The sequence below is a fragment of the Taurulus bubalis genome (genome assembly GCF_910589615.1).
Source record: "Taurulus bubalis genome assembly, chromosome: 4".
In the NCBI taxonomy this organism is placed as follows: Eukaryota; Metazoa; Chordata; class Actinopteri; order Perciformes; family Cottidae; genus Taurulus; species Taurulus bubalis.
Window position 1 is genome coordinate 28,428,424 of NC_136592.1, and position 19,649 is coordinate 28,448,072.

The window sequence follows — 19,649 nt, forward strand, 5'->3', positions numbered from 1 at the left end:
CAACTCGAGTTGATCAACACCTTTCTTACACAATCTGCACACAAAATATGTGATACTCTTCATAATGGATTGCGGTGCTGTTTTTAGTTTTGTTATTTCAACGTGTATTGACCGTGATTAAAAAAATAAAATAGCAATGGTGTCAAGTTGCTTGCATAGTTTGCGATGCATACTAAAAAAACACATCTTTTGCATCACAGCTGAGGAGACAGCGGTGTAGTATTACTGCAAAATGCATAAATAAATTGAAATATCATTTTACAGAATGCTTTAAATATGTTTTTGTTCACAGACTGATTAAAATGGCCTCTTTACCGTCCATCTGTCTTTGTTCCCTTTAGCCCCTTTGAGTATGCGTATACAATGAAGAGGCGCGTGGAGGACCAGGAACCGGTATTTGCACCCCAGCAACAGCAAACACGTCGGCCCCCAGTTCAAGGCATTGCAGACGGCTTCCAGCACCGGGCCCTCGCCCCGGCCCCTTCTGTGATAGAGGCAGCGGCAGACAACATGCAGCCGTCCACCGGCATCCAGTATTCTCTTCCCCAAGGCTACCAGGTATGTACAATAGCCTCCAGGGCCAGAGATGCTGTTGTTTGTTATAAACCATGAGGTCTTAGATTTAACTCTCCTACGTGTGGACAACGTTTCATTCATCACGGCTGAAATAACCAGCGTTGCTGCTCTGTACATGTTGTGGAAGTCCCAGATGTCTGAGGGAACTAAACGCCGTCGTGTCTGTGTTGATGGCGTCATCCAGCAAAACTATCTGGCGAGCTACACGTCGGCTGGTTAACTTCAGCTGTATGAACCCAAAATAAACAAATAATAATAAAAAAAGACGCTAAAATAACTCCAGAATGATGCAGGTGTGTAAAAATTCTGAATTCATGCTTGGTTAGTTCTCCCCGTGTTCTGCTTTGCGAATGTTGTAGCTGCTCCATCAACACTCAAAATAAAGTCTAATCAGAACCACTTATTTGCCAGGTACAGGGAATTTGTCTTGGTGGGAGGTGCATACATTAGACAAACAACAACAATCAACACAGTGCAGGAATAGAAACGTATTACATTTACAGTAAAATATAAAATAAAGTGCACAGATAAATAATAGACGTAAATACAGAAGCGTCGTTATTGTTTGTCAAAAAAAGTATATTATTTATACTCCGTTTCGGACGGTCTCTGTACTAATGTGAGGCATCGTACAGCTACGGCAACAATATTTCTTCCCTCCATTTCTTACATTACATTTAGCTGATGCTTTTATCCAAAGCGATAAAAGCGCTGACTCAACGTCATCTGACTCAGCGATGACGTAAGGAGAATCTCACTGCTGATAAAGCGTCGTGTGAATTTGACGGTAACACTTGGTGATCTTCGAGGTTCATGGATCCTAACGTTCCTGTAATTTCTCCCCTTTAAAAAAAAAAAAGGTGCCCACAATGCCCCAGAGCACGAGTGGACACGGGCACAACAACGCCGCCCCTCTAGTTGTTCCCCACGCACACGCCCTGGCCGTGCAGTCCCAGGGCCCCGCGGTGGTCCAAGGCCACGTTCATCCACCTGCACCCATGACTTCAACCCAAGGACAGCAGTTTCAGCGACTGAAGGTACTGTGTGTGTGTGGACATGGACATGCCGATGCAATACACCTGTTACACATTTGATAATGGTTCAGTTCACATTATAGTACAAAGTAAGAGCTTAAGCATTGAGCTGATGGGATTTTTATTTTTCCCACATTTCTGATTCAAAGTTGATTTACATTCAGTGGTGGTTGTTAATGCTTTGCTGTTGCAGGTTGAAGATGCCTTGTCCTATCTGGATCAAGTGAAGCTGCAGTTTGGGAATCAGCCACAAGTTTATAATGACTTCCTTGATATTATGAAAGAGTTCAAATCACAGAGGTGAGTTCTCATTTTTATTGCCGTTTTCCTCCAAATCCTTACATTAATATTCCTCTCCGGTTATAAACCACCGAACATTTACATCACCGCGTGGTCATATTCATACCGAGAAGCCGTCATCGGAGCGGCAGCCAATAAATCCTTGAGAATGATCACATTTTAATGGCATGTTTATATTTGATCCAGCACAGGTTTTTTCCTATCCTTTACGGCTCTGTAGAAACGGACATACCACATAACCACGTGCATTTGTTGTAAAACATCTCGCATGATGCTACTCAGCCAATTAAATCTGGGCATTCAGATAAGCATTGTCACACACACACACACACACACACACACACACACACACACACACACACACACACACACACACGTTGGAGAGACATTCAGATTATTCCCCATTATTAAAAGCAACAATGTGAGACAAACATCAAATGTTGAGCAAACAAACGCACTCAAATCCCCAAATGAAGGCGCAGAAAATATACTAAATCTAAACTGCTCATTCAATACGTGTTGGCGATGCGTTGTAAAGCAAGTTAGACATTATGATGTCATGCAACTTTTGCTTGAGGACATTTTTGTGTGATTGTGATTTATTACTGTTACTCTGCACTTCTGGCTCGTTGCCGGACTGCAATCTGTTTTCATATTACTTCTGTGTGCGATGACAATAACATTTTTACCTCCAGAAACAAACATCTGTTGACGATAATTCAGATACTGAACTGCTGTCCCTCCTTCTGTCACCACAGCATCGACACTCCCGGAGTAATCAACCGCGTCTCCCAGCTCTTCAAGGGCCACCCGGACCTCATTATGGGGTTTAACACTTTCTTGCCACCCGGATACAAGATTGAGATTCAGACCAACGATCTAGTCAACGTGACCACGCCCGGTCAGATCCACTACATCACCCCTCACGGCATCTCTGTTCAGAACATCCCTATGAGTGGAGCGTCCAGCCAGCCGGTGAGCCACAACCAGCACCAGAGTCTGCCGCAGGCCGGCCTGCCGCACACTGCCGCCGCCGCCGCCGCCACCACCAACACAACCGCCACCTCCACCGCCACCCCACCAATTCCCACTCAACCTGCTCCAAACAAAACCAGCAAGGTAGAGGACATGCTTCTCTATTGAAAAGAATATTGTGTTTGGAATGGGTTTGTTTCAGGTGTTTTTAATCGTTTACTACAGGGTTCTTACGGTCATGGAAAACCTGGAAAAGTCATTTAGTTTTAAAATGATTATTTCCAGGCCTGGAAAGGTCCTCGAAAAAAAAAAAAAAAAAAGGTTTTCTAAAAGTCATGTAAATGTGTTATATTCATGTGTTCATGACGTTCATTTATGCTGAGTTTAAAATAATGAATATGCTTTTAAAAGACGCTCAAAATATAAGCAGGCATACATACATTACATTACATTTCATTTAGCTGATGCTTTTATCCAAAGCGACTTACAATAAGTGCAATTCCACCATGAGTACAAACTCAGAACAACAAGAATCAAGAAAGTACAATTTCAATAGAGTTAAACTACAAAGTGCTATTAGTAAGTGCCATCTAGGTGCTACTAAGGTGCTACTACGGTGCTACCGTCTCTATTCAAGGTGTAGTCGAAAAAGATGTGTTCACATTATAGTACAAAGGCATCTATATCAATGTTTATTCTTTTAATCAAACTACTGTCTCATTCATTTGTCATTTAAGGTTTTTACTGTATGCTTTGATTCTCAATTTGGTTTAAAGTCATGGAAACCCATTGGTCAACATGTGTATGAACCCTGTTACTAGATGACTAATGACTGCACACTTGCGCTCTTCTCTGTCGACCCCTTCAGCCGGTTCAGTCTCCGGCCCACACGCCCACCAGCCAGCCCAACCCATCCATCCCGTCCTACGCCTCGCCGCGCTCCCCCTCGGCCCAGTCCCACACTCCTGTGAGCAGCACGCCGTCCGGCGGGCCGCCTCTCCAGAACAACCAGCCGGTGGAGTTCAACCACGCTATAAATTACGTCAACAAGATCAAGAACCGCTTCCAGGGTCAGCCGGACATCTACAAAGCCTTCCTGGAAATCCTCCACACGTACCAGGTGAGAAAATACCACATGTGGCATGTTGTTAGGATTCTATCGATACTCTTATCGTTTCTTTTTATATTATTTTGTGAGAAATAAAATAACAACCAATTAAGTATAGAATAGATTGTTGCTTTATTATTCATATAAAGCGACATCTATTAGCCCAAGAAATGCTCTTTCTTGAGCAGCGAAAAAAAATCTGAAATCTTTGCAGTAAATCCACTTAAACAATGATGTGCTAAGTGATTAGCTTGAATTTATTTATTAGATAAATAGATAGATATATACTCTATTCATCCCCAGGCGGAAATGTATTTGTAGCAGCAACAAGCAAAGTTACAGTAAGTATGGAAAGTATTCAATATATACAATACCGTAAAATAGCAGAGCAAGTCTATTCTTTTTATTGTTAGTCTATTCTTACCTGCGGTGGACAAACAGTAGAAAACAGACCATTTCTGCAGATTGATGTTCTGCTGCTGTCTCCTCTCTTACTTTTAAGGGTCTTATTGAGTTTGTGACAACGAGATTTCTTGGCATCTGCTGGAGTAAAATGTAGCCACACTTTAAATCTTTCTCAGCTGCACTGAGCCGGAGACAAAGAGACAGAGAGAGGAGGTTTCAGTCGAGGAGATCTCATTTCGTAACTTCTAAAGTACCGTTAACTCTGGGCCTTATCCATAGATTCACTTATTTAGACCGGTTCCCTGTTTCAAACCGGGTTCCCAGCCTAAGTGTGTTTTTGGTAGAGAAAAGAAAACGGGATACACAAAGTAGTGATTTCTCGACCTCCTTTTGTGATGTGTCTTCCAGAAGGAACAACGAAACGCTAAAGAGGCGGCAGGCAACTACATCCCATCGCTGACCGAGCAGGAGGTCTACACTCAGGTGGCGAGGCTCTTCAAGAACCAGGAGGACCTGCTGTCAGAGTTCGGACAGTTCCTCCCAGATGCAAACAGCACGATGGTGAGTCTCTGAACACTGAAATAAACTAATGTGGTTGGTGTGGTTCTCGGCCATGGAAGCAAAGTAATTCTGTTTAAAAATGTTTGATCATGAAGTAGTAGTAGTAGTAGTAGTAGTAGTAGTGGCGTAACGGACCTCTGTTGATCCATACGGATCTGTCATTTTCTCATAGACTTCTATACAATCAGACTTTATTTGCCCCCTAATGGGCAGTAGAGAGAATGCACTTGAGTCTTGGCTTCGCTTTCATAACTGGAGGTTTTGCCGCCTGGTGAATCGTATTTATACCGATCTTCTTTGATGTTTCCTGTGGTTTTGCTGGTGAGATTGTGATAACGGAGTAATCCTCTCCTCAGCTGCTGGGCAAGACGACACCCGACAGGGCCGAGTCGGTGCGCAACGATCATGGCGGCACCGTGAAGAGGCCTTTACTAAACAGCAAACCCAGACTGAGCCAGAACGGCCTGCCGATCAGGAGACCTCCCGGAGTGGGAGTCCCACCTGTCAAGGTACAGGCCTCTCTTCTTTTATATTCAGCTTTCTTTCTTTCTGCTATATTTTAGATGCCAGAAATGTCCGTGTGCTGCAATTTTTAATGAACGAGGGTTGGCTAAATATAAGAACCCCGTCACAAGGACAGTTCAGCACCATCTACTCCCAAACTACAGTTTCTAAAATGAGCGAAATGTTGAATCAACATTAAAAGTTTTATTCGACCGTATTTAGTGTGTTTTAAATTTACTCAAACCTCAGAATGAAAATATTCTCTTCTATTATAACATTTATGGTTTTCTAAATATGGAAAACCTGGAATAGTCATGGGATTTTTATTTCTAGGCCTGGAAAAGTCCTTGGAAAAAAAATAAAGTCATGTAAATGTGTTATATTCATGTGTTCATTTACGCTGAGTTTGAAATAATTAATATGCTTTTATAAGAAAGTCGCTCAAAATATAAGCAGGCATACATACAGGGATCTATATAAATGTTTATTCTTTTAATCAAACTATTGTTTGTGTCATTTAAGGTTTATTGTATGCTTTGTATTCTCATTGTTTCATGTTTAAACACAGATTTTACCCTGAAATAAACCTGCAACGATCATAATTCTGTCATGTCCCCCGTACCCTTGCAGAAAAAGCCCAAAATATTGGGGAAGGATCACGGCATGCCTGAAGTCGGCAAACACAGCACCAGCACTGAAACCATGTTCTTCGAGAAGGTCAGTATTGTTTATTTAAATTCCCGCAAAGACGACTTGATGACGCACACATATTAATGACGTCGCCTCGAGGGTATAACGGTTTATTTTCCTCATCACTGAAAACACTTTTCCAGGTGAAGAAGGCCCTGCGGAGCTCCGAGGCGTACGACAACTTCCTGCGGTGTCTTCACATCTTCAACCAGGAAGTGATCTCCCGGGCCGAGCTGGTCCAGTTGGTCATCCCGTTTCTTGGGTGAGTTTAAAGACGGTCATCATGCTCTTGTTGCGCCCGTCAGATTTGAATTTGAATGATCCATAGTATTGCTTTGTATTTAAAATGAGATTAAACTCAAATTTACACACATTTGCTGCACAGTGGTTCACGACACACACAAGCACACACACTTGCTGTCTTTCTCGCTAGATTAAGCAACTTTTCAGACCCTCTGAGTGACTTATTTTTTAAAAAAAAGAAGGATTTATTCAGACTGTTTCTGGGGTAAAAAGTGAGAAATATATTCAAATGAATTATATTGCAGTTTATTTATGTATCATAGAATATAATACACAGACCGTTGCATACTTGTAAATAGATCCTGAATCATAAATATTTTTGTGTAAATAAATATATACTTAAATACAAACTTTTAATTAAATTTCCCTTGAAAGAAAAGTTACAAAGGCTGTCAATTATTGTTCTTGGATAGAAAGGAAAACCCCACAAATTAATACAATTGTTGGAACTTAAGTTATCGAGAGATACATTATTGTGCAGCAGTTGCAATACTGTAGAACGAAATAAAGTAATTGTAAGAAATAAAGTAGAACGTACTGAAAATACACAAATACAAACAATAAAAAAGTTGAAAAAAACGTGTACGTAACATGTCAAAGTAAAAACTCAGTCATCTTTTATTGTCAATTCTTCAACGTGTGCAAACATACAGAAGAGTTGAAAAAAAAAGTGAATACAGATGATAATAATAATAAAGTGTAAATAGATAATAAGAAAAAAAACATTGAAACATCTTCAATCACTGAAAAATATCCACTTACAAACGTCGCTGTCGCACAATAATTCTCGCACCGTTTTCTTTACTTCACACGCCTTGTTTTCGATCGGCAGGAAATTCCCGGAGCTTTTCACGTGGTTTAAAAACTTCCTGGGCTACCGGGAGTCGAGTCACGGGGAGTCGAGCCACGCGGAGAGTTTACCCAAGGAGCGCGCGACGGAGGGCATCGCCATGGAGATCGACTACGCTTCCTGCAAGCGGCTGGGCTCCAGCTACCGAGCGCTGCCCAAAAGCTACCAGCAGCCCAAGTGCACGGGAAGGACGCCGCTGTGCCGCGAGGTGAGTCGCCGAAGACGCCGTGTTTGTGCTCTGCTTACTGGGTGCACTGGTATGAACGTACGCGAGCCGGGACACCAGGAGGAGGGGCGCTCCTAAAGGAATATTTAGCACCAAATACCAGTGAAATGTGCTTTTACTTGATGAATTAGGGATGCCACGGTGAGGTGAATCTTCTCACTGGTTGAACTTGATTACGCCAGACGTGTCGCATGAAAAGGTGAGAGGTCGAGATGGAAATAATGACCTCCCTTCTGAGACTAAGAAAGGACGCAAACATAGCAAAATGGACCAAATATGTCAGAATAAGGACATTGGCAGGTGACTCGTCCTCCCTAACCTCACGGGTTTGGGGTTTTATTGGCTCTAGAGGCTCATTATCTCTTAAAAAGACGAGCACTATTGTTAACCAAGATGCAACTCCATATATGTTTAGATCCAATTATAAGAAACCCTGTATATAGAACCCGTTGAATATATATTTTTATATCTGTGTTGTGTATAAGTGTTGCATGGTTGCTTGCTTATTTTTACTTATTTACTTGCTCAAATATTCTTCTTTTCTTTATGGCCCTTCTTCGCCAGATCTCGGGTTCTCCGTTAGCGTTGCGTTCAAATCAGAAATATTGCCAAATAGGCGCGTTTGCTGGTGATCGTACGCGAAAATTATCTAAATGGATTTTATTTCTATATTTAAAAAAGCAAAATGAAGGTGGCCGTAGTAATCTGTATCAGACATTCAGTCGATAGTAAACAAAGGAGTGCTACAAAAACTTTTTGGGATAAATTATTTGGTAAATCACTTGATTTGGCATTTACATAAAAAATAAATTCAAATAAATGTCCGTTACAAGTAAATAGAGCGAACGATTATTTCCTCAAATTGTCAAAATAATTTAAAGTTTTTTAAATGACATAAAAAAGCTGCAAATTCTCACATTTTAAGAAAAGAAGCCACAACCTCTTCCTTTTTTTTCTTTGTTTTCATTTGTTACCTCTTAGCAAAAAAGGTGATGATGAACTAATTGAGTGCTTTAAGTGTTTCATTGGGGAAAAACTTGTCTGTTTACATTATGTTACTGCATTTATATAAAGGTTTTTTTTAGTAATCGGATGAGGATTATTATTATTATATCATGATTGGGACCTAAAACCTTCATGCTTTTGATTGTTTGATCTCCCTGCTCTTTGTGATGTTTTGAGATTTGCAGATGAGCGCTTTCACACAAAGTCTTTCCATTTTAAAAACAGACCTTTGAGCTGAACTGCTTGTGCTCCTGCAGGTGCTGAATGACACGTGGGTGTCGTTTCCATCGTGGTCTGAGGATTCGACATTTGTGAGCTCCAAGAAGACTCAGTACGAGGAGCACATTTACCGATGTGAAGACGAGCGCTTTGAGGTGAGGAAGTCAAAGGATTACAGAAAACCCTCTTGGATAAATGAGATGAATAAAACCACATAATCAATCATTTCCGCTTCAGCTGGACGTCGTGTTGGAAGCCAACCTCGCCACGATACGAGCGCTGGAGGCGGTGCAGCGGAGGATCTCCCGCATGCCGGCGGAGGAGCAGCTGCGCTTCAAGCTGGACAACACGATGGGCGGCTCCTCGGAGGTGATTCACCGCAAAGCCATCCAGAGGATATACGGGGACAAGGCCCACGACATCATCGACGGGCTCAAGAAGAACCCGGCGGTGTCGGTTCCCATCGTGCTGAAAAGGTTAATAGTCTTGATTTTGTTTTAAATGACTTATCTGGTCAGGCCTTAAGAGCTGTGCGTAACCTAAAAGATGTTTTCCCCTCTTTTCTGTCCGTGCGTCAGATTAAAAATGAAAGAGGACGAGTGGAGAGAAGCCCAGCGAGGCTTCAACAAAATCTGGCGGGAGCAGAATGAAAAGTATTACCTGAAGTCACTCGACCACCAAGGCATCAACTTCAAGCAGAATGACACCAAAGTGATGCGTTCGAAGACCTTACTCAATGAAATCGAGATGCTGTATGATGACGTAAGTAAACGGGAAGAAATCATATTCATTCTTTGTGATTTGGTAATAAGTGTATTTGCTTTTCCTCAATTTTGTGCATAAAATGCAGCTCAAAGTGCGGCAATAAAAACGGATATAAAGTAAAAGATCAAATGTAAAGCCGGAGAAAGTAGTAGAAAGAGAAGAACGGCCTGAATAAGGATGTCTTCAGTTCTTTAAAACTGTCGACATGACCGGGTCTCTGAGTGTAGGAGCTAAAGCCGTTTCCCCGCTTGTTAAAATAGCGTTAGAGGACCCGAGGGCTCTTGCCGGTTATAGGAGTTAAAAAGTCTCAAATGAAAGAATGTGTTCTGTGATGAAGAGGGCTTGAAACAACCGTATGTCTTTTTGTGGTGCTTTTCGAATGCACAGTGAGAATGATGATGTATTCTGCTGGTTATGTGTTGTTAGTGGACTCAAAGTGTCCCACAATGCATCGTGAAAGGTCACTAACCAAGCAGTCCTTACCATCATGCATTGCACTGAAGGAGAAATGGCAGACGGATGAGAGGAGAGAGAGAAGCAGACAAATCCATGAGTTGTGGCACAGAAATGATCAAATGTAATGTGAGCAGCTGATCAACGTACTTTGTGTTTATTTGCTAGTTTTGAAAAAAAAAAAAAGCTAATTACCTCCCCATTCGCAACGACAGCGCTTATCACTTTAATGCTTCAGTTTTTACCTTTCACAATAAAAGCCCTGGACATGTATGCAGCATCACTGTTTACAAGTGAAACCTTAATACACTCGGAGCATTTGTCTGCATTTGTGATGCGTGATCCATTTGTGACAGTCGCGTCTGAAAAACATGGCTTTTATCCTCTGATTTGTTCCGGGGCGCCGAAGTCGATTAGAAAACTGTTTCACAGTCCTCGCAGCATCTTCTCTGTTTTGTTCTTTTTAAGATTGTCACTCATCCATTGTTTCATTGAGGCCAAACAGGAAGTCAGAGAGGTATAATTGTGTGTCCTCTGCGTAGCTGTGGATATTTGTATTGAACTTATTGCCTTCCACTACATCATATTTGAATTTATTTTTGAAACTAAGTCGCACATCTGTCTAATAAGAGGAATACAAAGTAGCACCTTAGTAGCACTTAAAAGGCACTTACTCATTTGTAGATTTGCTTACTTGAAGAAATTGGACTTTTCTTGATTCTTAAGTTTGTCCTCGTGGTTGAAAGCACTTATTGTAAGTCGCTTTGGATAGAAGCGTCACATGTAATGTAATGAATACCTCAATCTACTCCCGTGTGTCCTGCAGCGCCAGGAGCGAGCGTCAGAGGACGCCGCCACGGCGCCGCCGAGCGGCCCACACGTGACCCAGAGCTACGACGACAGCCAAATCCTGGAGGACGCCGCCGCCCTCATCATCCACCACGTCAAGAGGCAGGTGGGCATCCAGAAAGAAGACAAGTACAAGATCAAGCAGATCATCCACCACTTCATCCCCGACATGCTGTTCGCGCGGCGAGGTGAGCTCTCCGACGCCGAGGAGGAGGAAGACGAGGAGGAGGACGAAGAAGACATTGACCTGGACCCGGACGGCCCCAAGAAGCACAACGGCCTTCCGGGCGGCAGCCCGTCCAAGTCCAAGCTCCTCTTCGGCAACACGGCGGCTCAGAAGCTGCGGGGCACCGACGACGCCTACAACATGTTCTTCGTCAACAACTACTGGTACATCTTCCTTCGTCTTCACCACATCCTCTGCTCTCGCTTGCTGCGGATCTACGGCCAAGCCGAGAAGCAGATCGAGGAGGACGCCCGCGAGAGGGAGTGGGAGAGGGAAGTGTTGGGCCTCAAAAGGGAGAAGAGTGAAAATCCAGCAATCCAACTCAAGATGAAGGAGCCAAGTGAGTGAGAAACGGTTTGAATTGTGTTTAAATGTTCCTCACGTTGTCATTTCCTCACACTAACTGCGTTCTGCCTGCAGTGGATGTCGACGTCGAGGACTATTACTCGGTGTTTCTGGAGATGGTGCGTAATCTGTTGGACGGAAACATGGAGCCGACTCAGTACGAGGACTCCCTGAGGGAAATGTTCACCATCCACGCCTACATCGCCTTCACCATGGACAAGCTCATCCAGAGCATCGTCCGGCAGGTCAGCGCATGAGATCACACCGCCGTGGTTTATTCACGTAGCACGGAAATAGTCTGAATTTGACTTAAACTACATACAGTTAAGAAGTCTAAAAATAAAAAAAAAAGGCGGTCGAAAACTTAGCTTTTGACATTTTGTGTACTCAACTGGAGAAGTTTCATGGTGATATCCAGTTATTATTTTACCATATTCACCTGTAGTGCCTTTAAAAATATATGTAATTGAACAAAACGTATCTTTAAAGGCCGTTTTCTTTGACACTTACGTTCACCAAACTTTGCAGATTCATTCCTAAATATGTCTTGAAGGGGGTTGTTCAGATATCACTCATAGCCTTGTTTATACAACTTTTATTGATAAAAACATGGATTTTGTACGGCTGTTGTTAGACTGCTATGTCAACAAAATGAAACAAGAATATTGAACTTGGGTTTATCCAATGCTCAGGAAATAAAATCATAATAATGTTAATACTTCATTTACATATTGAAACAAAGAATTTCAGAAAACTTATGATCCAAAAAATGACTATCTAATGGAAGTAATGCATGTTGGGAAATGTTCATGGTGATATCTGGTTAGATCTTGTTGTGTTTCCCCTTTTACTTTTTATTTTGCAGAACAATCCTTGACATTTTAAATCAACAAAATAAAATAAATATATAATCAAACCGGTAATATTAGTATCAATAGTTTAGCTTATAGAGAGTATAAATGCTAACCTTTACATACATGCACGTCTACACCGACAAATACTTAAACATATATACACAACCAATTACATACCTGCCCTTTTTACTATTACTAATAACCTAAATATTTGCAGCTCCAGCACCTCGTCACGGACGACGTGTGTTCGCGGGTCACGGACCTGTACCTGAGCGAAGGGGCCAACAAGGCCACGGGCGGCTCTCTGGCCACGCAGACGGCCCGGGCCCCGGCAGAGGGCGCCTACCAGCGCAAAGTGGAGCAGCTGATGTCGGACGAGAACTGCTTCAAGGTAACGAGCGAACCCGGAGAGTCGAGCCGACGACCTTCCGTTAATCGCAAACCACTTTTGTTTTGTTTTAAACGCCGTCTTGCTCCTTCCTTGTTTAGCTAATGTTCGTAAAGAGCCGAGGAGCCGTGAGTCTGGCCATGGAGCTGCTGGACACGGAGGAGGAGAACGACGACGAGCCGGCGGACGCCGAGGTACGACTCGTTCTTTGTTCACGTGGAGTTCATGTAGCGATGAGGGCGGAGTCATGTAGCGATGACGCTTCTGTTGAGGGCGGAGTCAAAGCTGCTGGTCAACTGTTTTTGGGTTATATCATTGCGTGTTTCTAATGATTTGTCCTCGTCGGTTAACACGATGAAGCACAAATTCAAGTCGGTTTAGATGAATGGATTATTTCTTTCCTTCTTCCCGTTGGATGGTGTCTCTAGCAATCTGTATAAGACTTTATAATAAATCCCCTCTGGCCAAATCAATCACGCAACTATACACGGTTACTGTTTGTTTGTTTGGGTAGATCTTTGCACTATTGTTTAGTTAGTTCATTTAATATTATTCTATTCCATTGTGATATTTCATGTTGCTTTACTTGCTGCTGTAGCGAGCATCCTTGCGCGATTAATAAAGTAACTATCTATCTTTTGGTTGCCATCCATCCATCCATCCATCCATTATCAGCCGCTTATCCGGGGTCGGGTCGCGGTGGCAGCAGGTTCAGCAGGCCGACCCAGGCTTCCCTCTCACCCGCAACACTTTCTAGCTCATTCTGGGGGATCCCGAGGCGTTCCAAGGCCAGCCGGGAGATATAATCCCTCCAGCGTGTCCTCGGTCTTCCCCGGGGTCTCCTACCAGTTGGGCGTGCCTGGAAAACCTCTAATGGGAGGCGTCCAGGAGGCATCCTGACTAGATGCCCGAACCACCTCAGCTGACTCCTTTCGACACGAAGGAGCAGCGACTCGACTCCAAGCTCCCCCCTGATGTCCGAGCTCCTTACCCTATCTCTAAGGCTGAGCCCGACCACCCAGCGGAGGAAGCTCATTTCGGCCGCTTGTATCCGAGATCTCGTTCTTTCGGTCACGACCCAGAGTTCGTGACCATAGGTGAGGGTTGGAACATAGACCGACCAGTAAATGGAGAGCTTCGCTTTCCGGCTCAGCTCCCTGTTCACCAAGACGGACCGGTACAGCGCCTGTTTTATTGCTGCAGCCGCACCGATCCGCCTGTCGATCTCCCGCTCCACCTTACCCTCACTCGTGGACAAGACCCCGAGATACTTGAACTCCTTCGCTTGGGGTAGGCAGTTTGTCCCCACCTGGAGGGAAAAATCCACCGGTTTCCGGCAGAGCACCATGGCCTCAGATTTGGTTGCCAACACTGCACATGTGCGCTCACGTGCGCTCACGTGCGCTCACGTGCGCTAAAAAACATGCTCAGCCAGCGCAGCTCTGTCATCAAAGAAAGGAGAAGCTCTGATAGCGGCTCAGAGGGAGAGCGGGAGGTCATCCTCTGCTGAGGTGGACGCTCCTCAGAAGGTAGTCGCTGTATTTAATGCTCTGAATCCTGTATGTTTCACAATAAGAATCTTGCCCACGGCGTGTGTCCTGTGTTCTCCTCGTTATTCTTAAGTCGTCGGACAGAAGCCAGTAAAGTAGAAACACTCTGCACCAAAATTATAAACTTGACTGATACTTCAACCGCTACGAAAGTCAGAAATAAGTTTGCTAAATTTCATGTGAACACGTCATGACAATGTCATTATTTATTATATTATAATTTACCTCCGACCAGTACTCGTTCTCAATGAGCAGAGCCTGAACGCACCGTCCCGTAACCGAGCGGAACCTTTGATTACAATGTAACATTTTTAGAGACCGCTGACTTGAAAAGCACAAATGTCGACGTCCTGATCGCATATTTGACCAGCAGATAACGATAGATGGATGTAGACTTTATTCCTCCTCCAGGGGAAATTAGTTATAGTAGCAAGTACATAGAATACACACAAAAAAATATCAGGGATGAAAAATACTTAATATATATATACAACAAAACCACAGAGCGTATTCATTTAGAAAATTAAACAAGAAGGAAAGTTTAACTTTTCTTCACACTGTGATGGTCGACAATGGACCAAAACATTCTGCTCGCTCATGACCTCCGTTCAGCTTCAGTCGGCGGTCTGAAGCGCCGTCTGCGTGCTTTCGTTGATGTTTGCTTCTCTTCTGCTCTCGTCCTCCAGAGGTGGTCCGTCTACGTCGGCCGATACCTGAACTCGGACTCCGCGTCCCCGGAGCTGCGCGAGCATCTTTCCCAGAAGCCCGTGTTCCTCCCCAGGTGAGGCCCACCACCCCACCCCCAGCCATGTGTCCCTCTTGTCTGCATACTTTCTGTCCCCGAGACTCTAGTCAGCCGAGCAGCCACACTGTCGACCAGCCAAACCAGCTGCCAAATACAAACTCACGTTTCAGAGATAGAGAACAGCGGCACTTCTGCACAAGCCCGACGTAGGAAGCTCTTTCTAACCGCAACACTTTTGGGCTTAAGAACTGCCCCCTTTTCTTTTTTTTGTTTCTTCTCACGGTAGCGGACAAACAACGAGGGCTTGACGAGGTTTATTTACAACAACAACAACAACAACAACAACAAAAAGCCACTCCGCTGCTACAGTGGAGCGCTTGAAGACGCCTCAATGCCCAAACTGTTTGTAAAGAATCTCATTGGCTGTGAACGTTTTCAGTTTCTGACATCTGCCTCACACGGAAGATTGCACTTTACATGGCCATCTTTTTAAAAAGAGAAAAAATAATAATAATGGAATTTATTTATTCATTGATTCAGTTCCTTTTTAAACGGGGAATTTTATTTATTAATATCAAAGGTTTTTTAAAAAGAAAAAAAATGGTTTTGGCTTGATCGTGTTTTTTTTTTTTTCGTTTTTTTTTTTTTGTTGAATTTCCAGCCTAGTAGACAGCGGCTAGAAGGAGTTATTTGGTTTAGATTCATTCATATTGTATCGAATTGAAATGCTGATTTTCATTGTGTAACATAAGAACAAAAGTCATTGAATGCACAAAGTGAAAGCAAAACAAATGGGTTCAACCTTCTCCTTTTTTCCTTCATTTTTCTACGATGTCTTTGACCTGAGTTTGAGAGACTGAAGCGGGTGCTGGACCTGAGAGACTTTGTTCAGAGAGGACAGTGACGTGGTTTCCTTTTCTACCTTATCATGCCCTTTTTGTTTGTGATTGTATCCAGATCGAAGGTCCTGTATTTGACTGTAAATGTTCAAATGTCCATTTGTTCCAAGTCTGTTATACTCAGTGTTACGTTTGTAATGATTTTCGGTAGAAAAACAGTGCGCTCCCGTTGCAACTTTTTTGTTGTGGGTGAGGGGTTTTCCACTGGTTTGACAGAAATTAGTGCTCAATAAGTTTTTAAAAACTCTGGTCAAGCACATTATCTGCAACACTTGTACAGAGGAGTAGGGTTTGTAAATAAAATGATTGTCTAAATTGTACGTTCATGTTGGCGTGTTTTTTTCCGACGTGTTGCTTCCTTTCAGACGGCTTCATTACCATAAACATGTCTTTAAAATATTGCATATTGCTCCAATTTTTTTTTTAACCCATTGCATAAATCTGGTGCTATGATTTATCAGTGGGTCACCCACATCTTGTCCCTTTTTTTTTTTTTAAATTTTTTTTTTTTTCATCAAATCTATGAGAGATCAGCAGCACAAAGCGTCTTCAATGTCAGCAAAACAAAACAAAACCAAAAAAGAAACTCCAGCAGTTTCTTTTCCAGTTGTGTTTGATCTTCATCTCATGATCATGACACTGTATGTTGTCTGGTGAAAGTATGTGCACATCAAAGTATTTCTTGGCTCATATTTTCTTCCTATCGGGCAGGAAGTTATCTGTTGTTCCTGTTTCTAACAGTTTTAAATCGGCCTCACTGTCTTTTTATGTGGAGCCCTGAATGCAAAAAAAAAAATGTTTGAGTCCCCGCTCACCTGAACCCTCAGTGGTAAGTACACATTTAAAACTTTCCTTCAGGTGGGGGGAGTCGTTGCATTTTATTGATTACCTGCAAAAAAAATATAGAAAATCATGATCAACTTCCAATTTAAATTAAAAAAAAAGAAATCACTGTTTGCTGAGTATCTTTTAGATTTGAAACCATGTGAGATAATACGACTGCTGCCTCTGCTGCTCTTATAGATCCACTTTCCCTCCAATGATTTGACTCCCAAATCTAATTCAGTCACTCGGTGAGTTACAATGCATGGGTTTAAAAAAAAAAAAAAAAAAAAGTACTTGTTTAAAGGGACAGTCCTCTCAATTTTTTTCCTACCGCTCTCAAATTTGTGTCTTGTGCAAAGTGTCGACTACAAATCTGTGCCAAGTTAATAAAAACACATTTTTACACATAAAAAAAAAGAAAAGAATGGTGTGAACTTTCCCTGTAAACGCATTTTGTATTTATTATTATTTGTATGTGTGGCGTAACCAGAAGAATATATTTATTCATTGCGTGATGAGTCGGCGTTACTCACTGCCTGTCGGTTTGTGTTCGGCCTCCAGGAATCTGAGGCGGATCCGGCGGTGCCAGAGAGGATGGGAGCGCCTGCAGCGGGAGAGGATGAGCAAGGCGCCCGCCGACAAGGCGCCGGACGCCAACGGCGAGCTGAAGATGGAGTGCATGTTCAAGCTCAACTCCTACAAGATGGTGTACGTGTGCAAGTCGGAGGACTACATGTACCGGCACACGGCGCTCACGCGCGCTCATCAGGTGAGAACAGGAAGTAGACGCCGTTTAGAGTAGAGTTCCTACGCTTATTTCTTACTTTGGGACATTTGTTTGTGTTACCGGTTTGAAATCATGTTTAAATATGCAAATTAGGCATTCTCTTATCAAATATGTGCTCATTTGCATAAACTTTCCAGCACAGACATTTAAACGTTGGATGAAGCTGCCGGTTCAAAATTGGATTAAAAAGTTTTTAGAGGTGATTTAGGATATTTCTTTGTATCGCTCCATAAATCATAAAACACCGTCTACAGCCATGAAAAGAAAATCTATTTTCTCCATGTTTTTAGTACTAAAATGTTTTATAAATGAGGTTATGAATGCGTTGTGAACAAACCCCTCTGAATAAACCCTATACAGGGGAAGAGGGTCAAAACATGAACTCATAGATATCACCATGAAACTTCACCACTGACATTATGGAGGATTTATTGTGTTACAAGTTTTATGAAATGTTGTGTTTAAATATGCAAATGAGGCATTATGTAATGGTAGCTTTTGTAGAATTTAGGAGAAATCTACAGATGAAAACAGACAAAATAGTAAAATGATTAGAGTTAACAATAATTATTCCCTCTTTATCCTTTGTTTAAAATGGTGATTATTCTCTGCGGCACCACACTATAATTAAAATAGTATTTTTGGCACACATTCAGCCCTTTAAAAAAAGGAAAGTTCCTTCTGCAGGTGGCCATGTTGAGATTAAAATGTAGATTTATTTGTGCTGCACATAGTTCCGAAGACGCATTAACCTCAGAAGCGTTGAAGCAAAGGAGCAGGACCGTCCTCCATATTTCAGTCCCGAGTAAAAGAGCTTCTCAGAACCGGGTTCCTCGCTAGCTGATGCGCGCGGTTCTGCTTCTGTTCTCCAGTCGCAGCAGCGGGTCAACACGCGCCTGCACAGACGCTTCCACGCCTGGCTGGACGGCTGGGCCGCGGAGCACGTGACCGCCGACATGGCCGCCGACAGCCGCAAGTGGCTGATGGGAGAAAGGCGAGAGGGCCTGTTGCCCTGCAGCACCGCCTGCAGCCCGGAGGTCCTCCACTACATCCCCGTGAACAAGTACCGGGTGAAGTACAGAACACTGTAGCCGCTCTCGCGGGTCCACGAGGAACCGAACCGCCGGACGACGACGGCTCCACGCGTAAAGCAGCTTCAGAACCTCTCGGCCCTGCTGCTGGAGTCGGATGCGGAGATGCAGGAACTTGGTGCAGATTTTCAAGCTCACATGAAGTAGAAGATTTTTTTAAACGCCCGTCCCAGAAATCCAAATATTATACAACATGTTGTCTTTTTTTTTTTTTTTTTTGGAGAACCACAACATCATTTTACAGGAAATACAAACATCCCCTGTTTTGGTTTCCATGTGAACTTGGATAGTCTGGCAATGTGTTTTCTTTGTTGGTTGTTTTCCATCTCCGGTGGCAAAGGTGCAGCGAGGCACGATAATATATTCTCTGGCGACCGCCGGCTCGATGCTCGGCAGCAGTACGATGCCAGCAGTGTATATTGTGTACAATAATTTATGACCGCCCCCAAAAACACTTCTGTGTAAATATGATGTTTATATCTAGATCGCTTCTCTCTTCTCTCTTTTCTCTTCTCTTTTTTTTTTTGTATCAGACGTCATCGATGTGTCGCGTGCTTACACACACACACACACACACACGTTGAGTATCAGTCTTTAGCTCGAGGTCTTTTTCTTATTATTTGACTAAAGGACGTGTCGTCTTTAACGTCTTTCTTTAGAAAAACTTCCCTTTTTTTTAAGCTTTTTCACGCGTTTCTACCTTCAGTCTTTGGCGTCTGGTGGTTTTTAAGATGATTGAATGTAGCTGAACCGTATCTTCTTCTCTTTTTTTCAGTTCAGTATGTGTTTTTCAAAGTACTTTTTCCTCGTATTTAAACTTTACCAAATGGTGAGAATCCTCACGACGTGTCGCCGATAAACACTTTTTATGTTCAGGCTGACTGCTGTACAGAAGGTCTCTCTGTCAACGTCAGACGTGTTTAAGGATCAACAGGACAAGCGAGCAATAATACTTCCTTTTTAGACGCAGTTTATCAAAGCTACCGGTTTGTATTTCTTGCTGAAATACAAACGTGAATGTCGTATTCCCCTTTTATATAAAGAAAGAAAAGAGGGACGTAAACAAAGCATTTTTATTCCCTTTTTCTCGTCTGCCTGGAATCGACCCCGTAGATA

The 19,649-nt window shown here is 42.9% G+C and overlaps 1 protein-coding gene across 2 annotated transcripts; it reads left to right on the top strand.

The window, feature by feature from the left end:
• Positions 1-348: 348 nt before the first annotated feature.
• On the top strand, positions 349-18,533 carry LOC306735087 (paired amphipathic helix protein Sin3a-like; the record flags this gene model as incomplete). Of its 2 annotated transcripts, none has more annotated exons than XM_079216525.1 (20): positions 349-558; positions 1,437-1,613; positions 1,804-1,910; positions 2,669-3,029; positions 3,754-4,005; positions 4,807-4,959; positions 5,316-5,468; positions 6,094-6,180; positions 6,297-6,415; positions 7,289-7,514; positions 8,795-8,911; positions 8,994-9,232; positions 9,335-9,518; positions 10,801-11,389; positions 11,470-11,639; positions 12,466-12,639; positions 12,738-12,830; positions 14,873-14,967; positions 17,217-17,424; positions 18,315-18,533. In XM_079216525.1, the coding sequence occupies 20 exons, from the start codon at positions 364-366 to the stop codon at positions 18,531-18,533; spliced, it is 3,918 nt and encodes a 1,305-aa protein (XP_079072651.1). The 2 variants fall into 2 exon arrangements, with proteins under 2 accessions (XP_079072651.1, XP_079072650.1); XM_079216524.1 differs by having other exon boundaries at positions 364-558; positions 1,455-1,613.
• Positions 18,534-19,649: the final 1,116 nt, after the last annotated feature.